General features: G+C 49.1%; 3 protein-coding genes across 3 annotated transcripts; 2 read left to right on the top strand and 1 right to left on the bottom strand.

The window, feature by feature from the left end:
* Positions 1-2,977: 2,977 nt before the first annotated feature.
* On the top strand, positions 2,978-4,721 carry LOC127316437 (heat stress transcription factor B-2b-like). The gene is made up of 2 exons (XM_051346828.2): positions 2,978-3,571; positions 3,678-4,721. The coding sequence occupies exons 1-2, from the start codon at positions 3,284-3,286 to the stop codon at positions 4,464-4,466; spliced, it is 1,077 nt and encodes a 358-aa protein (XP_051202788.1). The 5' UTR covers positions 2,978-3,283; the 3' UTR covers positions 4,467-4,721.
* A 3,672-nt stretch (positions 4,722-8,393) lies between these two features.
* LOC127316438 (putative F-box/FBD/LRR-repeat protein At4g03220) lies at positions 8,394-12,743 on the bottom strand. Its single transcript, XM_051346829.2, has 3 exons — positions 11,427-12,743; positions 10,911-11,093; positions 8,394-9,360 (listed from the first exon to the last, which is right to left on the bottom strand). The coding sequence occupies exons 1-3, from the start codon at positions 12,417-12,419 to the stop codon at positions 9,067-9,069; spliced, it is 1,470 nt and encodes a 489-aa protein (XP_051202789.1). The 5' UTR covers positions 12,420-12,743; the 3' UTR covers positions 8,394-9,066.
* Positions 12,744-15,944: 3,201 nt separating this feature from the next.
* Positions 15,945-17,720, top strand: LOC127312725 (exopolygalacturonase). The gene is made up of 3 exons (XM_051343271.2): positions 15,945-16,267; positions 16,345-16,626; positions 16,695-17,720. Exons 1-3 carry the CDS (start codon positions 16,118-16,120, stop codon positions 17,484-17,486), a joined length of 1,224 nt encoding a protein of 407 aa, XP_051199231.1. The 5' UTR covers positions 15,945-16,117; the 3' UTR covers positions 17,487-17,720.
* Positions 17,721-18,850: the final 1,130 nt, after the last annotated feature.

Here is an 18,850-nt window from a genome sequence, read left to right as displayed (position 1 = left end):
AATTTTACTCCTGATTTCAAAAATGAAAAGCTCTAGCGCATGTTAATCCCTGCTTCCCTCTGCGAAGGGTCAATCTTTTACTTCTATGTTGTGTCTCCGTTATTTCTTTGAGCACTATCTTGAGAGCACAACTGTCATTCTTAGTATAATTTGCTTGTCCCAAAATATGATTGATTGCGGTATAACTTTGATGCTTTTATCTTTGACAATCACTACTTCTAGTCTTTCTATGAACTCCAGAGGTGCCTGGGCATTTATGTTTTGCCGATCAAATATGGGCAAGCGAGATACCACTTTATCATGCTCTCTTATGAACATTGCAATCCTGCTTACATACATGATTCATGATGCTTATTATTAATTGTTGGTACCTCTCCATGATTGACATAGCTGTTAGATGATCCTATTTGCATATATCTCATTATGAACTCCTTAAGTATTAGCCATAGCATGAGAATATATACATCATATGAGCAAATGTGTTCGTGAAAGTTCTTTTATCGCTCAGTTGTTAACTGAATTGCTTGAGGACAAGCAATAAGCTAAGCTTGGGGGGAGTTGATACGTCCAAAACGTATCTACTTTCCCGAACACTTTTGCTATTGTTTTGCCTCTAATTTGTGTATTTTGGATACAACTAACACGGACTAACGCTGTTTTGCAGAATCGTTCGTGTCTCGTTTTTGTGCGTAAATCCAACTTTCGGGAAAATCCTCGGAATTTATGCGTAAGGCCCTACTTTCCTGCATCGACGGAGCCAGAAGGACAAGTAAGGTGGAGGCCCGAGGGCCCCACACCATAAGGCGGTGCGGCCTAGGGGGGGCCCGCGCGGCCCTATGGTGTGGCCCCCTCGGCCGGCCTCCGACGCCCTCCTTCGGACTACTTATTGGCCTCGACTTAAAAACGCACGGAGAGAAGTCGAAATCGCCAGAAAGCCTCCAGAACGCCGCCACATCGCGAAACTCCGTCGCGGGAGCCAGAAGTCTCCGTTCTGGCACTCCGCCGGGACGGGGAATTGGAGGAGATCATCGCCATCATCACCGCCACCGCCTCTCCATCAACCAGCCATGCTTCCCCCATCCATGTGTGAGTAATTCCCCCGCTGTAGGCCAAAGGGGATGGTAGGGATTGGATGAGATTGGTCATGTAATAGCATAAGATTGTTAGGGCATAGTGCCTAGTGTCCGTAATTGGTACTTTGATGATATTGTTGCAACTTGTTATGCTTAATGCTTGTCACTAGGGCCCGAGTGCCATGATCTCAGATCTGAACATGTTATTGTTTCATCATGATATTCATTGTTTATTGATCTTACCTGCAAGTTGTATACACATGTCGCTGTCCGGAACCGATGGCCCCGAAGTGACAGAAATCGGGACAACCGGAGGGAATGGTAGCGATGTGAGGATCACATGTGTTCACGGAGTGTTAATGCTTTGCTCCGGTACTCTATTAAAAGGAGTACCTTAATATCCAAAAGAGTTTCCCTTGAGGCCCGGCTGCCACCGGCTGGTAGGACAAAAGATGTTGTGCAAGTTTCTCATTGCGAGCACGTACGACTATAATTGGAACACATGCCTATTGATTGCTTTGTACTTGGACACCGTTTTATTATTATCTGCAAATGCCCTGCTATGATTGTTACATGAGTTTCTCTCATCCATGCAACGCCCGTTCATCCGCCCCGTGCCTACAGTATTTTAATCCTGCTGTTTACTAAAATCACTACTGCTGTCTTTGTTACTCTGCTGCTGTTATTTCACTATCGCTATTGCTATAAATCACATTACCGATAAACTTTTGCGAGCAAGTCTGTTTCAGTGTGCAATGAATTGACAACTCCGCTGTTAAGGCTTCCAAGTGTTCTTTGTCTCCCCTTGTGTCGAATCAATAAATTGGGTTTTACTTCCCTCGAAGACTGTTGCGATCCCCTATACTTGTGGGTCATCAGATGGCGACTCCTCCGACCACACCGATGCGTTCCAACAAACGCCCCTACTTGTTTTGGTCAAACGGGCATCAACGCCGCCATCGAGGAGCGTCTCGCCGACCTCACGCGCGTGACGAAGGAGCACGAGGCCACCTGCCGGGCCGGCCGTCGCCGATTAGGCGACCTACTCGGCCAGAAGAACGAGCTGCTCGCTATGCGCCACCTCATCCAGATGCCCTCGCCCGAGCGGCGCGCCCGGAAGGCTGTTGCGTCGGCGGAGCGCGGCCGACAAGAACGCATGCGCCGGCGGAACGAGAACCACGAGGCCCAGGCCGCCGGCCGCGTCCGCCTCGAGGCGCGCACCGCTGTGGAACGCGCCGCCCTGCAGGAGCTGGAGCTATGCGGGAAGCGGATGGGGCGCCCGAGGCGCGCGGGCGGAAAGCAGGAGGATGAAGGCCTCCGCCGCGCCACCCAGCTCGTAAGCTGGAGTGGAATCCTCACGCGTACAGGTCGCCCGCGTCGAGTGAAATCCACGGCCCCGGCGGCGACATATTAGGATAGAAGTAGTAGACTAAAAAAATGTAATGGGTACTTTTTAATGAAAAAATTTATTTATTTCTATGACACGCGGGCCAGGGGCGGACGCGAGCGGTCAGCCATCGGCGTCCGCGGCCACGCAAACTCGCCCCAGATTTGGGCCGGTTTTGGGTCGTTCCGGACGCCGCGGCCATCTGTTTTAGGGATGGATCCGCGCGCCACGTTTTTGTTCAGTTGGAGCCATCCGGACGCGAGGGCGCGATTGTTTTGGTCAGACGGGCACGGGCCGCAGAGCGAAAGTGGTGGCTCCGCGATCCGCCTCGTGGAGGTGGGGCCGGAAACGTGTCCCGGATTCTTTCCTCCGTCCCGCCTTGAACCTTCCAGAATCCGCCATGCCCCGACAAACAATAGGCCTCCCAAAAAATCCACCGAAACTTCTCGCGGCTTCGGAGGCCCCACCCACCATTCCCCCATCCTCGTCACCCCCCGCCACATCCGTTGGATCTGCCCGAGCGGCCACATCTCAAGGGCTCACGGCCGTCCACGCCCGCCGTGACTTGGCGTCCTCGCCACGGGTCGCCCTCGCCCTCGGGTTTATATCATCTCCGCAACCGCCGCTGCCTCTCCCACTCCCCGCTCCTTCCTCCCGTTCCGTGCCCCGCGTAACTTGCTTCATTTCGTTCGTTGATTGCTCTCTCAACGCCACCGGAACCTTCCAGAACCGCCCAACCCCCGTCCATTCTCGCGCGCCCACGGTTTCGTTTCGTCTCGTCGGTCCGGACCAGATCTGCCCCGGCGGCGGCGGCGGCGGTTACATGGGCGACCTGGCCTCCGGCGAGACGCATCCTCCTCCTCCTCCTCCTCCGGCGCCGGCGCCGGCGGATATGGCTGCGGCGGGCGCGGGCCAGAGGGTGCTGCCGACGCCCTTCCTCAACAAGACGTACCAGCTCGTGGACGACCCCGCCGTCGACGACGTCATCTCCTGGAACGCCGACGGCTCCACCTTCGTCGTGTGGCGCCCCGCGGAGTTCGCGCGCGACCTCCTACCAAAGTACTTCAAGCACAACAACTTCTCCAGCTTCGTGCGGCAGCTCAACACATACGTAAGTGCTTGTGCCCCTCTCCATTTCCCCTTTGATTAATTGATTTGATCTGGCCTGGATTTGTGTTGCCGGAATGTCGTGGTCCTGATGCGTGGTTCTTGAGCAGGGATTCAGGAAGATCATTCCGGACAGGTGGGAGTTCGCCAACGACTGCTTCCGGCGAGGGGAGAAGCGGCTGCTCGTCGACATACACCGCCGGAAGGTGACGCCGGCCGCGGCGATCCCGATGGCGCTACCCGTGGCGAAGCGGCAGGGCTCGGGCTCACCAGCGCCGTCCGGCGACGAGCAGGCGCTGTCCTCGAGCACGTCCCCGGAGCCCCAATCTCTCCATCAACACACACCGTCCTTCTCCGGCGGCTCAGGCGGCGATCTGAGCCTGGGGGACGAGAACGACCGGCTGCGGCGGGAGAACACGCGCCTCGCGCGGGAGCTCGGCCAGATGAAGAAGCTCTGCAACAACATCTTCGCCCTCATGTCCAAGTACACCGACGCCCAGCAGCAGCAGCAGCCCGACGCCGCCAACGCCACCTCGGCCGCCGCCGCCTCCGGAGACACCACGGAGGCCACGCTGCTCACGCCCCCTTCCGTGCTCGACCCCCTGCCCTCCTGCCCGACGGAGGACAATATGAGCGCGAGGCTCTTCGGCGTCTGCATCGGCCGGAAGCGAATGCGCGCCCACGACGGCGAGGAGGACCCCGCCAGCCGAGCGGCGGCGGAGGTGAAGCCGGAGCCGATGAACGCGCAGCAGCAGCACTCCCCGACGGACGGTCACGCGGCGCTGGCGCAAGCCTGGCCCATCTACCGGCCCAGGCCCGTCCACCACCCCTTCCGGGCAGCCTGCAGCGGGTCAAACCTCAGCCTGGGCTACGGCCACGCCGGGTACAACTCAAGGTGACCTGGGCCCAGGTTCATATGCCATATAATTTAGTAGTTTATTAATTCGTTTTACTTACTAATCCAGTATTATCAGCTAATTCAAACGCGTGTACGTAGAGTAACTAGAATGTATGTCAGACTTCAGTTTCTTCGTAAGTTTCTCGGGAGTATTTTATCTCCCCCAAATTATCCGTCCTTCTTGTATGTACACAAAACAAGGTATAAAAACTAGAGCAGTGGTCACAAGTCCACTGATGTGATGGGATCCTAGGAAGTGCCGTATTCGTTTACCGTGTTCTTCTTGCGTACTTTCCATCGGCTCCTGTCATGAGATATTTTCACGCCTCTCTTCGACGCGAAGACTGGATGGTACTCGTATCTTGGGTTGAACTTGCGCTACAACATACGGCAGCCGCTGCTCTTGTTGATACTTGTTGCCGTAGCTCCGTTGAATTGCGCATTGAAATGTCGTGGAAAAGGATTTGGTGCACATGGCACCAGTGCTTTCTTCACTTTTAGATTTTTTAAAATTTCAAAATCTTACACTTTTATGTTTCAAAAAATATGATGTTAAATATGTAGATAGATATGTTTATCGGAAGTGTGTGCAAAAAAGTCTAGATAAAAAATACTTCAGATTTTGGAAAATACAAAAAACAAACAAATTTCCTCTCATACTATTTTATTACCATTTACTGTCAGAAATTTGTCTTTTTTATATTATTTAAAATACAAAGTATTTTTTTAACTGGCTTTTCTTGCATACACTCCACCCTTATATATCTATCTATATATTTAACTCATAATTTTTGAAACTTAAAAACATGAGATTTTAAAATTTTCAATAATCTAAAAGTGAGGAGAGCATTGGTGTTCGTGTGTCAAAGACACTTTCCGTGAGGTTGTGAAGTACTCTCCATTTGAGGTGAGATTCCAAGTGATGGCATCCTCGACATCCTCATGAATGTTATTTAGCTGTACCTAAAGTTGGATGTACTCGTGTATGTGTTGCAAGGTGAGATTGGTGTCCAGTTTCTCCTTTTTAGGTGCTAGAGATTCTGTAATTGCTTCAGATAACTCATGTTCTCTACCATGCATTTTTTACTTCTACAAATATATGGTATTAATTGTAAAAAATACAAACTAACTCACGGCATATCATTTTTATAAACTTCATTTTTTGCACTACCCACTTTATACATCTCTACTGGTTCAGGCCCAAGGGCAGCAGTCGTCTCCACTTAATCGAATATATCCGTATTCTCTGGTGGCATCTTCGCCGGCGCATGCCACCAGTCCCTTCTCGACCGATCCGTCTTTTCCTTGGCGCCTAATCCGCCACTTTGCCCTAGCCGTCGCTGTCGTCTGCTACAACCGAACTCCACCCGCCTCTAAGCCTCATCCTGCCTTCCTCCTAAGGCAAACCCTTATCCGTAAGCAAGCGCAAGCAGCCAGCCAGCGACAACACAACAACATCGCCGCTTCCCACATATCTATCTACCAGCCAGCACCGGCGAGCCATGGAGAGCTCGAGAGATTGGGTTCCTTTCCCCCGTGGGGTGGAATTTAGCTTTTTGCGTCTGATACCATGTAAGATTAGAAAAACCACACATTGTGGTGCCTTGTATTGATCTATATATGGAGGTTACAAGGCAGAGTTCAGATCGTACAATACACGTACAATTACATAAGGATTGCACATATACAACTGTATATCTACCGGAGGGAGTATATTCTAACATCCTGTTGAGTTCAAGATCGACTTGCAAATAGCAGCAGAACCTGTTTCCTTTTCAGTCTAGCACTTGAAAACGGATAGAGAGATGGGTTCCGAGTTGGCCAAGACAAGAGTTCCGGGGCCGAGTTCTGGCGCAGCCTAGTCTGGTGGTCGGATGGAGGCCAAAGAATCATACACCAAAACTTGCTTCATATTTTTTTTTTGAGGGGAATCGTGAGCTTTATTGATTATAAAATAAAGGGTTTATAATCATTTGCGATTAGCGCCGACACGCAGTCCGGTGCTGAATCGTTTAACACTCCACTCGACTCACGTTTCCCTAGCTGCGCTAATTCATGGGCTTCTGCTTCCTCTGCACTAGTGCTGTAAGGTAAGAAGTTCCAAACTGTGCGTATCACTACACCATTTTCATCACGCACTACAACACCAATCCCTGCTCGCTTACTCAAGGCGTCCCAGCCCGCATCGACGCTGGCCATGAGGTAGCCCGCCGGTGGTGGCTGCCATTTGGACACCTCATCCGACAGCCTCCCATATGTCTGGCTTGGAAACATCAGGGTCTTGCCTTTAGGCTCCGTTCGGCTCACGGGAATTTCAGAGAATCCCGTAGGAACGCTGTTCCTATGGAATATTTTCCTTTGCATGCGTTCGGAACGCAGGAAATGTGAACAGTATTTTGGAGGAAAACTTGCGTCGTCGCACCCATTCCACGGGATTGAAAACATCTGCCCATAGCTCATGTTTGCGCGGAAGCCCGAGGAGGAGGCTCGCTGCAGCCATGTGATCCCGAATAAACAAATCCATTCAGGTGGGGTGCGTCAGATAGAGGACAAGAGCAATCACTGTGCAGCTTTATAAACAATTCAAATAACTCTGCAGTTTTCACTACCCATCCGAACAGTAATTCCTATAATTTTCCCGTGGTTTCTCGATCCTCAGTTTTGCATCCACCATCCTTTCATATTCCTCTGTTTCCTCACATTCCCATGTTTTCTATACCCACGCTCCGAACGGGCCCTTAGTATCTTGTAATTTTGCATTTGTTACAGAATAGGAAGTAAGGTAGTTCTGTAGGAATGACACTGAAGCGGTGATCGATGCTTTGCCGTCTCCATGGACTATGTTATTGCGGTGGTGCCACACTCGCCAAAACAAGTAAAGGAGCTTCACTCTAGTTTCTTTAGAAGCATTGCTGATCATGTTCAGGAACCATTCCTTCCCAGAATTTCGGAATTCAGCTTCAGGGGGCAGGAACCAGATCGCCCGCAAGCTATCACGGACGGAGCGCTCTTGCCGGCGTACACATAACCAGGGCATGGTGCTCGTCCTCAACATCCATTCCACACACTGAGCACACTGGATCAATCTTTTCAACCCGCCGGTGCAAGCTTTGTTGTACAGCCAAGGTGTTTGTCGCCGCTTTCCATCCGAACACTCGGATCTTTTGAGGAACTGGGGTTTTCCAAATGGTGTCCCAGACCGGTCTATCTCCTAGAGGAGCAGAACTTGACTGTCCAGAAGCTAGACGATCCAGACATGGTTGGAGACCTGTACGCGGACCTCACGGTAAAAATTCCATTGTCTTCCATACTCTAAGCAACAAAATCATCAGAAGGCCTTTGCGTGAGCTTGATTGCTAATATGGCCTCAGCATCATGCGGGTAAAAATATTTGCGTACTGTATCTTCATCCCATGAACGAGTATCAGGCTTAATTAATTCAGAAACCCAGCGCAAACGTGTCTCTTTCTTTTTACCTGAAACTTTGAGCGAGTCACTTCTCTGTAGCCAGTTGTCTCGCCAAATACGAACCTGAGACCCCGTACCAATTCTCCAGATGGCACCACGTTTAAGCAGTTCCAGACCATGCATAACTCCCTGCCAGGAAGGCGACGGGTTACGAATAAACGCTGTGTCCAACAAATTACCATTCGGATAATATCTGGCTTTTAGTAGCCGGGCACATAAGCTGTCCGGTATTTCTATTAGCCTCCAAGCTTGACGAGCGAGAAGTGCTTGATTGAACACACCAAAATCCCGGAAACCCATCCCTCCATGTGACTTTGGTCTAGTGACTTTGTCCCAGGACATCCAATGCATACGTCTTCTATTATGTTCATCCCCCCACCAAAAATTACGAACAATTTGGTTAAGATCCTCCACGAGCCCATTTGGAAATCTGAAGACTCCCATAGTATACGTTGGAAAGGACTGCAAAACTGACTTTATTAAAACTTCCTTAGCCCCACTGGACGCATACTTCTCGACCCATTGTCCTATCAAAAACCATCAAACGGAAGAATAATACAGGAGAATTAATTCGCTTTAGCTTACAGAGCGTTCTTCACTTTTGTGTCCAAAGAGAGCTAAATCAAGAAATCGTTTTGTCTACTGCAGATACCAAAATTCTTCACGTACTAGTAAAGAAGCGCTATTGGTGTGTTAAGACGTCCTTTTACAGACCAGAAGTATATCCTAAATACAGTAAAAGTTTCCAACTGAAACATTGCAGTTCATTATTTCGGCATCACAGAAGCAGGGATCCCATTGGACCTGGTTTTGATAGGCCACTATGCGTATCACACAACACCTGGAACCAATATACACATTTCACACCATTCAATGCAAACAGAGCGTCAACAGAACAATCTACAGATCAGTGCATCATAGCCATGTCTATGTTTTGGTACCAATATTTGCTATAGGGATCATACCTGCAGATGAAATCACCAACTTACAGAACACTCCAGCGTTGTGTCTCCATCATACAAGCAAGGCACTAGAGGGTCTAGAGTCTAGTCTCACATACGCTGCTCCAGCTGACGACCAGTACACAGAGACGAAATTCGATGGCTTAGTCTTCTGGCTCTTGAGCATAGACATCAAAATAATCTTCCACGCCTCCTAAATTCCAGAAGTATTTCTGGCCTACAGAAGCTTAGAAACAAATTGCGGAGCTCTCCACCTCTGCTTTCAGTCACTGAGTAAAGTAAATTTACTTTCATCCTCTTCAGCACCGTTGCCCAACAGAATAGCGGTTTCACGACAGCAACTTCATGTTCAGTTCCTCCAAAGTCGAAGATTTCAACTTCCTCGAGGCCGTCCAGCACCAGTTCCTCGGTTTTCCACTTCTGTGGCTCATCACAAATGCAATCTGATAGGCACACAGTTTCTTCCTGAAACAAGGGGCACATGAGTGTTCAGATTAACTGATTTCGTTTGGTGAAACTAGCACAAATGAACCGCCAAATTGACTCAATACTTTGAGATATGTCATCTACAAGAATGACAGAAGCATCCGATTGTTGCAGAGGTACACTAATAAAGTACAACTTGCCGTAGAAGAGTTTTTTTGGAACAGAGGGTAGTTTTGATTTCAACTACAATTCCGCTGAGGCATGGCCAATGCACAACAAGAAATATACTGGTGCCAGTGCCTTGAGCAGGATTAGCTTAATCCAGGATACTGTTTCTGCAACTAATATTGAGTTGCTACGGAAGAAGAATCACAATCAATTAATGATGCTTTAATTGAAGAATCATCTGATGATGAAGGAGCAGAGAAGGCTTTCCTTTGGAAAAGCGCCTGACAGGTCAAAATCGATCATCTGTCTAGCCTAATACTTAGAAAAAAAATCTCGAAGCCTATCACAGTACATGTTGCTCATGCCGCGATATTCCACTTGTGGGTAAGTTATTTGTAGTTGAGGTAAGAAATTACATCTAGTCATATTATATACTTTCAGTAATATTAGTTTCAGTACTATTATTTGTAGTTCATAAATGCGGAAGACAGGCAATTTTGAAACAGTATATAGTATTAAAATTGATGTGCATGCATACATCTAGATAGCATTTCATATTTTGTCAGCCTATAACTTACAAATATAATACTCCTAACACATAATAAAATAATTTAACGATATATCAAGCAATATTGCTCACAATGGCATAGGCTGGTTAGTGGGCGACATCCAGCTAAGTTATCACGATAAAATAGTGGGACTGCTGTTAACACCACCACATAATTAACTTGCCATATAATCTGATTACTAAGTGTCATGGTAAATGCAAGACTATTTGATTTGAAATAACGTTCTTGCTCGGTACTTTAAGCACACTTTCAACATACTATAGAGATGATGCCCAAGAAAGTAATATGGGCCGCCGTTTAACTTCTAGTCAACTGTCCCATTGCCCATTACTAACAGTGTAACTAAAGCACTTGCTAGCAAGAGAACGATTAAAGCAAAATATGCATACGAGATGGAACTTACATTTTTGTTTACATTGCAAAGAAAATAGGAATTTATTGTGCAGATTTGGTGCAAAGATGGTGCATCAATTGAAATGCAGACATTGGGTTATAATATTGGAAGTTCATTAATATTACTGAAACTAGGGATTTGCTGTAAAAAGACCGAGACAAATTACATCTAAATTGTAGGCAAAGCATTTTTACCAATGAATTTAAGCATCATGCCCGCGCAGATGCACAAACCAACAGCTCTACTTAGAATAGAATAGAAGTACGTAACTCCTCAGGTATGGTGCGATCAATAACCCATATCTAAGATGCTAAGATTTGCTGATGGAGAGCAGGACAAGACGAAGGGCATCTAAAGCCTAGGCGTGCCTCGAAACGTGAAAATTCAAAGATTGTTGCAGGCGGCATTCCTGAAAGCACAACATTACATAAACAAACTAAGAAACAGGAAAACCGCACCTTATGCCATTCAGGCTTGGCATCAAAATAAAGATGCAGGACTCTTATGGAAGTACACATCCTTAAAACATGGGATAAGCTGGCTCCAAAGGAATGTTGACATGATGTTACGTGAAGAGCCAAGAACGTAATGTCAGGAAGGCTTCCCATTTCTCCCATCAAGAATCTGTAGGTACGTATGTCCTGCAGGTTGGCCGGTACTTAAGGTTAATTATGCATAGGAGTTTGATAAAGACAGAAGATATATCACATTTATTGCAAGTCCCCGTGTGTGTTTGTGGGTTTGTGCTTGCGGGGCATTCAAGGGTAGTCATCAAGTTCTGTAGCTAGTACATTCTTCTCTGGAGGAGGTGCACTAATAAGCTATGCAAAACAAGTGAGAATGTTGTATGGCTTTCTGAATAAGACATACTATATCATTTATGCTTGAACTCCATGGTGCATTAGTCTACTGAATTGCTAGCACATTACAATGATGTGATGGCATAATGATGACTAAGTTAGAGATGAACTCACCGGTGGATATGTAAGACTGAGAGTAAGGCTTTCGAGGCTTTGGAAGCGCCGCAAGACAGCCATAAGACGGCGATTCATCATCGCAGGAGTGTTGTCTTGTCCATATACTTGGAAAGATGCGATGGCAAGCTCTCGTAGGTGTGGCATCGCGCCTAGCTGGACGGATCCTGGATTACAGAGATTCGGCCACATGAGCGACTCCAGCCCAGGAGCTGAGATGCCGGCAACTAGTTCAGTCGATGTTAAAGCATTGTCCAAGCAATTGTGCACTGCCAACTCTCGGAGAGCTGGCGCCTTGACAACGAGATGCTGCAATTCGGGCAGCTCCTCCAGCAGCAGGTACTCAAGAGACTCGGAGTGGATGGTGAGGACGTCGAGAACCCAGACTTCAATAACGGAGAGAAACTTCAAGCATGGCGAGCGCGGTGACGAGACGGCATCGCCGAGCCCACACGGCGGACCTCGCAGCCGGAGGCCGAACAGGTAGAGTTTGGTGAGCCGGGCGAAGACACCGTTAGCCGGCAAGGCGAGCCTGAAAACCTGTAGATGCAGCAAGATTTCGACGGCGGTCCCGAAGCACGGGAGCGCCAGGTCGTCGTCGTCGTAGTCGTCCCCCCTCTGCGGCGACGGCGAGTTCTGGAACCGCAGCGCGCCGGTGACGCGCCGCGCGGCGATGGGAAGCCAGGCCGAGACGGATTCGGGAGAGGCGTCCTCCGCGACGACGCTGAGCAGGAGGAGCTCCGGCCCTCTGTAGGCATTGAGGGCGTCGCGTATGTCGTCGGGGTCGGCGTGGAGGAAATGGAGCTCCGGGAGTTGCGCCCAGAGGCCGAGCCAGCGGCGGGCGAGGACGCTGGTCTTGCATGCGGCGGCGGCGTCGCGGAGCTTGACGAGGATGCTGATGATAAGGTCGTCGGGCAGGGCGCTGAAGTGGTCCGCCTCGGCGCCGACGTCGGCACGCTTCGGTCGCTTGGCCTCGTCGTCGCTGCGCTCCATGGTGAGCAGGGGAAGCGAACTAGTCCGCGAGTTGTAGATGGGGGAGGGGATCCGATGTTCCTGACACCGTCGTCGCCGGCGGCGTCGGTTGGATTTGGTCGGAGTCGGCGGTGGTGAGCCCGGCCTCGGCGCTCGATTTGGGGGTGGTTTGCGAACTGGAATCGGAATGGAGGAGATCGAGTTTGTTCTAGAACACTCGAGAGCCTTCCGGAGCAATTTGTTAGGAAACCGACTCTCACGAGGGAGTAAATACCCAGAAACGAATAAGAAATTTTAGGAGGGGGTTTTCGGCAAAACCTTCAAGACAGGGCGCACGCCATCAAGCCACCGTGGCGCACCCTTTTACTCATCCAACTTGAACATTGTGCAAGTTTTGGGATGAAAATTACACATCTATACCTAATAATAAAGGAGCTAAGATTTCTGCCAAAATTTTCGTCCAATTTTTCAGTTGACTGTTTTGCCCTCCCACCAAAATACATAACACTGCAAATGCCATCCTATACTAGCGTACCGGTTCGCTAATTTCAATCCCGTGCTTGTCGCTTCGGTAGGCGCCATGTACTGGTTCGGGGCCTGTATTGGCTTCTATGTTGGGCTTCTTTGGTCAAAATATCATAACCCTGCCTCACGCACGGAAGTTTTGTGTCAACAATAGTCCCACATCGCTTGCATATACCGAGTTCTAGCGATTTATATGCCTAAATTTTCTGAGTTGTAACAAGCTGATTTGGAACAGCAAACATCTCCAAATATGGAGCCCACGAATTGAACGAGACCCGGATTAAGGAGTGGAATTTAAGAAGGAAGGATCCATCGAGAAAGGAATCTGATTGAGGAAGGAAATCAGAAAATATCGGAAGGAATCCATTGATTGGTTCTACGAAGGAAGGCAAGCGAGAGGGAGCACGCAACAGAATCCCCCATGCTCAGATGGAATGTGAAGGAACGGAAATCCAAAGCAAATCAAAATCAAGCAGCCGGCCGAGAAGGTCGCGCGACTGTGTGTGCCACTACTTCTCTGCCGACCGCGCGACGGCCGTTGCGGAGGCGAGGCTCAAATTGGCTGCCTCGGATGGCCAGCCGCGGGGCTCCCAGATGCAAAGGTCGGCGCAGGGATGGCGCACATGACTTGATGCGACCGACCGGTGGAGGGGGACTGGGAGCGAGCGGCTCCTGGCGGCGCTCGGAGGAGAGATGACCGAGGTTCTAGGTTGTTGGGTTGGGTAGTTTCGGGAGTCATCTTCGGCTGCTGGGTCTGGGTAGCGGGCCTTCCCGGAGCGGCAAGTTTAGTGGGGGCTTCTACCTTTTTTATTCTTAATTTTTTAAAATTTTCATTTGAGAAAAAGATTGAAAGGTTTGGGGGTTTAAAAAGGTTTTAAACACTTGAGATTTTTTAAAATCTTGCTTACTTAATTTAAACTAAACAATTGAAAATATACAAATCATTTGGGAAAGATTTAATTTTAATCAGGTCCCAACCATGAACCATGGCCTAGGAAGCCCAATGTAAATAATTTGAGTGAATTTTTAAAACTTCTAAACTTTTTTTGTGTAACTTTAGTTAATGGACATTTTATTTTCATTGCCAATATGAATGAGGCAAAATAAAATATTCTCATAAAAAACAAAACATAGAATAATTTGATGGAGCGTTTGAGTATTTGTTTCCCGATGCAACGCATGGGCACTTCTGCTAGTAACCTCTAAATGGAGCAAAACTAATAATCTATATACGTTGTCTAAACTTTATCTAGATACGTATTTTTAGGCGGAAAGAGTATTATAGTACATTTGGTACATAATAAACACCGTGTCCATTTTTTTTTGTTGACATATAACCATTACCTTTGGAGCCGACTGAAAACACTGGATATGTGATTACCTCGGTTTAAAATGTTTTCTAATCACTCGAGCTCACTCATCGTGTCTAGATGGCACCAATAAACAAAATAGGGGCTGAATCAGAAACTTTAGGGACTTCTAACGAATTTCCATAGAAATCGAGGGCCTATTACAAAGTTGCCAAAGTGATAAAATCTCCCACCACTTTCTTCTCCGTCACCGACGTACGCCACCGAGATGTAGGGAGAGCGTCATCGAGACGCATGGAAAAAAAACCAGCCAAACCAGAAGTCAACCAAAAAAACTGAAGAAACCCGGAAAAAAACCTGCTGAACTCTCACGATTTAGCAAGAATAAGGAAAACACTTGTAATTTGCCCACCATCTCTAGAAATCGGTCGTGTCATCTCGCGCCGCACGTCCCGTTACGTGGCATACAAAAGTGGGCCTTACTACCTTATCTCGTGAAGATGTATCTTCTCCACTGGTCTGTATGCCTTGTTCCTCATCGCACTCGCGAGCGCCTCGCCGCCTCTCCCAGCGCCTAGGCATACGCGGGAGTTGCAGCCATGCCCCCGGGCCCCCAAGTTCTTATCCCTGTTTCGCCGCCATTGTGGCTACCGCAGCAAAACCACTGGTACCACCGTTGTTTTATCGACGGTGGTGCTATCGCCGGCGTGGGAGGTACTGGTGGACGCGTACGGCTCAGGCCAGGTCCCCACACCGATACAGAGGAAGAGGGCACGGGAGAGGGGCTACACCGAGAGTACCATGGAGTAGGAACGCCATCTCGACTATGCACGACCTCATGGTACAGCTATGCCGCCTTACAATGTGATTTTTTGTTGGAAATATAGGTGATTTTTGTGGAGAACATCTATGCAATATGTTGTAAAGGGATTTTCCATAGGAAATTAGTAATGGTGAAGTAGTTGGTTTTTTTATTGGAATCCTCCATGTTTTTTGCTGAAAATATCTATTGAAATTGATTTTCCATAGAGAACTATAATGTTGCAATTGTTGCAATTTAAGTACTTTTTTTGTTAAAAACATATGACATTTTTGTTGTAAATTAATATCTAATATTATTGTAAAGAGATTTTTCAGATGTGATTAATGTTGGCTTTTGTTACTATTTTTTGTTGGAAACTGTGGAAATTCTTGTTGTAAATTAATATCTAATATTGTTGTAAAGAGATTTTTCAGATGTGACTAATGTTGGATTTATCATTTTTTGTTGGAAATCGTGGAAATTTTTGTTGTAAATTAATCTGTAATAATGTTGTAAAGAGAGTTTTGAGATGTGAGTTTTTGCCTTCCGCCAGCAAACCGATTTATACGCAGGGAAGAGCGAACATAGTTGATGTTTGCAGAAATCAGTAGCGGGTGCGTGGGTGACGTCAAACGACATCTCTGAACCAAGTGGGGCAATGGAAAGCGCCCCTTCCCTGTAGGAGCATCATACGGTCACGTTCGACGTTGGGGGGACCGATTTCTCCCAAATCGGTCGACCGACACCTAGCGCTCCCCATAACGTGTGAAATATTTGGTGCCAAGGCTCACCAATTTTCTGGCATGGTAGGCCAAACATTTTGTCTTGATGAAACGGACATGCTTAATTAGTACTAGTTCATGTCAGTAAGGAGTTACCGGTAGCACCAAAGTGAAGTCAGACGCTCAATTCAGCTTTTATTTCTGCTCATCTTTAACTCTGGAGGTTACGATGTTATGCGCAAGGAAACATAACTCTTACACTGTCGATCGACGCTCATGTACGTGGGTATAAGATGAAAAGCTTCCTCCTGACATTCCTCGGTTCTCTAGCCGACGACTGACCTTCGAATTTCGACCGCCATGGCTACCGTCCTCAAGGTCTGTTTCACGCTGTACCTGTTCGCAGTGGTTTGCGGTGGCCACGTACACGGCGTCAGCAATGGCGCTTCCGGCGGCGTCTACGACGTGACGGAGTACGGGGCGACTCCGGGCAGCGAAGACAACAAAGACGTGAGTGAAGTGAACCACACGCCGATCCCCTTGTTTCCTTCTGTTTCCTGAACTATGTGTCGATCACCCCTGTACAGGCGTTCGTGGCGGCATGGCGCGCCGCGTGCGGCTCCACGGCCGGCAACGCCACGCTCCTGGTCCCCGCGGGCACATTCGCCGTCGGCGCCGTTGAGTTCTCGGGCCCGTGCAAGAACGCGCCCGTCTTCGTGATCGACGGCGTGCTCCGGCCGTGCACTGGAGGATGCCACTTGTCTGATGATGCCTGGATCACGTTCAGTGCCCTGACCAACCTCCTGGTCACCGGCGCCGGGACCCTCGACGGCCAGGGCGGCGTCGAGAAAAACAAGCCCAAGACGACGGTACTGAGTCTGGCCGTACTTAAGTACTAATCGATCGAGCGTGGGCAACATTTCATGGTTGTGTGCAGACTCTGGAGCTGGACGGCGTGACGAACTCGACGGTGAGGGGCCTGCGGTTCGTGGACAGCCGGGGGTTCCACGTGAGCGTCCACCGCAGCAGCCGAGTCGCGGCGGAGGGCCTCCACATCCACGCGCCGGCGGCCAGCCACAACACGGACGGCATCCACGTGGGCTTCTCGAGCCATGTCCGCATCACCGACTCGGTGATCGGCACCGGCGACGACTGCGTGTCCGTGGGCCCCGGCTCTACCGACGTGGTGGTGACCGGCGTGATCTGCGGCCCGGGCCATGGCATCAGCGTGGGGAGCCTGGGGAGGGAGGAGGGCGAGGAGGAGGTGCGCGGGCTGGTGGTCCGGAACTGCACGGTGCGCGGCACCACCAACGGGCTGCGCATCAAGACGTGGCCCGGCTCGCCGCCCGGCCTGGCGTCCAACATCACCTTCGAGGACATCGCCATGGCCGACGTCGCCAACCCCATCGTCATCGACCAGAGCTACTGCCCCCACAACCGCTGCGGCGACGACGCCGACAAGCCGTCGCTGGTGCAGATCAGCGACGTGACGTTCCGGAGGATCGAGGGGACGTCGAGCAGCAAGGTGGCGGTGCAGCTGCGCTGCAGCGAGGAGCGGCCGTGCATTGGGGTGCGCCTCGACGGCGTCAACCTCCGGTGCGGCGACGACCAGCCGTGCCGCGCGCAGTTCGCCAACGTTCGGGGGGCACCCGCCCTGGAGGCGCCGGCGCCCGGCCCGTGGGTTCCGATCGACCAAGACGCTCGCCCGGCGCCATCAGACACTGAATGACCATGCCTGGCTTCGGGTCGGCATTCGGCAAGGCGAGCTCGAGCTCTTTTAGGCTTTCTCCGTCGATCACTGAAGGCACAGGTCCTTTTTTTTTTTTTTGGCACGTTAGTATGCAGAACTAAAAGGGTTTGCTTCATTTTGCTTCAGAGTAATAAGTTGAAATTTTGCAGGATCCATGATAATCAAGGTTTTAGTCCCGTGATTTCATGTCATACAGTACCTATATATACTAGCAGTGCATTTAAACATTCAATTCTTGAATTCTATTGGAAATCAAGTATAGTGCCAACTCGAATCACAACCATGATTTACTACCACAACAAATTAAGACGAACCAACGAAGGCGATAGCGATAGCGATAGCATAACCTGTAGAGTCGATATCGTACCGTGCAATCGTTTGTAGGATTACCCGAGTATGTCCTTGCGCGTAAGATCGTAACCTCCAAACTTATAAATGAGCATAAATAAGCTTAATTGAGCGTCTGACTGCAGTTGGATTTGTGACATGAACTAGTGACTTAGCCTGTCCATTTCTTGAAAACAAGTGCTCAACGGTGTTCAGAGTTTCAGACGATGTGACCAAGAACAAGAATGCTTCCCCCTATCTGCATATTTTGGGTATTGCTTTGTTGTAGAGGCTGATATTAATATATTTACTTTATTGAACAAAAATCTGCAAATTTTGGGTACATACAACCACAAATTATTAAGCGAAAGATTTCTCTGGCTAGCAACACTTGGGAGCCACGAACTACCTGCCTCTGTATGGCTATGAGGCTTCTTAGCCGTTCTTGTTGCATTTGGCTATGTGGCTACATACAGTCATGAGGTTGTTTGAGAAAGGGAAAAAAAGTCTATTTTTAATCCTGAACTCGTAGAGGTTCAGCGAAATAAACCATGAAGTTTGAATACTTGTCACTTGTATATATCCTGAACTTGTGAATAATCATAAGTCTAAACCAAACACTGGAACTGTTTTCCAGCGAGAAAAACAAAGACTTCACGTCATACCCATTGCCATTGCTATACTAGCAGCGCATTTCAATACAGTAAATTCTTAAATTCTGTTGGAAATTAAGTGCCAACTCAAATCACGACAACCATTCGCTCTGGTAGGTACTACAACGACAGATTAAGATGAACCAAGGAAGGCGATTGCGATCGATAGGGATAGCTGAGCCGGCTGCATGGCAACCTGTAGCGTCGTCGGCGTCGACATCGTATCGTGCAATCGTCTGTATGGTCCCGGACTCCCGGTGCTCCCGGATGGCGGGGTCGCAAGCTGGCCGTTCGCTATTCGGCCATCGGCCGGCAGGCGCTGCGCTGGAAGCACAGAGACGTGAGACGCGCATGTAGCGCAGT

Source organism: Lolium perenne, chromosome 7, assembly GCF_019359855.2.
Source record: "Lolium perenne isolate Kyuss_39 chromosome 7, Kyuss_2.0, whole genome shotgun sequence".
Taxonomy (NCBI): domain Eukaryota; kingdom Viridiplantae; phylum Streptophyta; class Magnoliopsida; order Poales; family Poaceae; genus Lolium; species Lolium perenne.
This window is presented reverse-complemented; position numbering and strand designations above follow the sequence as displayed.

What these genes read in the sequence shown, in the direction of transcription:
- LOC127316437 (XM_051346828.2), top strand. Translation starts at nt 3,284, where the DNA reads ATGGGCGACCTGGCCTCCGGCGAGACGCATCCTCCTCCTCCTCCTCCT. An exon ending in TGCGGCAGCTCAACACATAC is followed by an intron (nt 3,572 to 3,677) that starts GTAAGTGCTTGT and finishes GTTCTTGAGCAG; the next exon opens with GGATTCAGGAAGATCATTCC.
- LOC127312725 (XM_051343271.2), top strand. Translation starts at nt 16,118, where the DNA reads ATGGCTACCGTCCTCAAGGTCTGTTTCACGCTGTACCTGTTCGCAGTG. An exon ending in GCAGCGAAGACAACAAAGAC is followed by an intron (nt 16,268 to 16,344) that starts GTGAGTGAAGTG and finishes ACCCCTGTACAG; the next exon opens with GCGTTCGTGGCGGCATGGCG. An exon ending in AAAACAAGCCCAAGACGACG is followed by an intron (nt 16,627 to 16,694) that starts GTACTGAGTCTG and finishes GGTTGTGTGCAG; the next exon opens with ACTCTGGAGCTGGACGGCGT.
- LOC127316438 (XM_051346829.2), bottom strand. Translation starts at nt 12,419, where the DNA reads ATGGAGCGCAGCGACGACGAGGCCAAGCGACCGAAGCGTGCCGACGTC. An exon ending in TCAGTCTTACATATCCACCG is followed by an intron (nt 11,094 to 11,426) that starts GTGAGTTCATCT and finishes GCCAACCTGCAG; the next exon opens with GACATACGTACCTACAGATT. An exon ending in CCAAGCCTGAATGGCATAAG is followed by an intron (nt 9,361 to 10,910) that starts GTGCGGTTTTCC and finishes CCCTTGTTTCAG; the next exon opens with GAAGAAACTGTGTGCCTATC.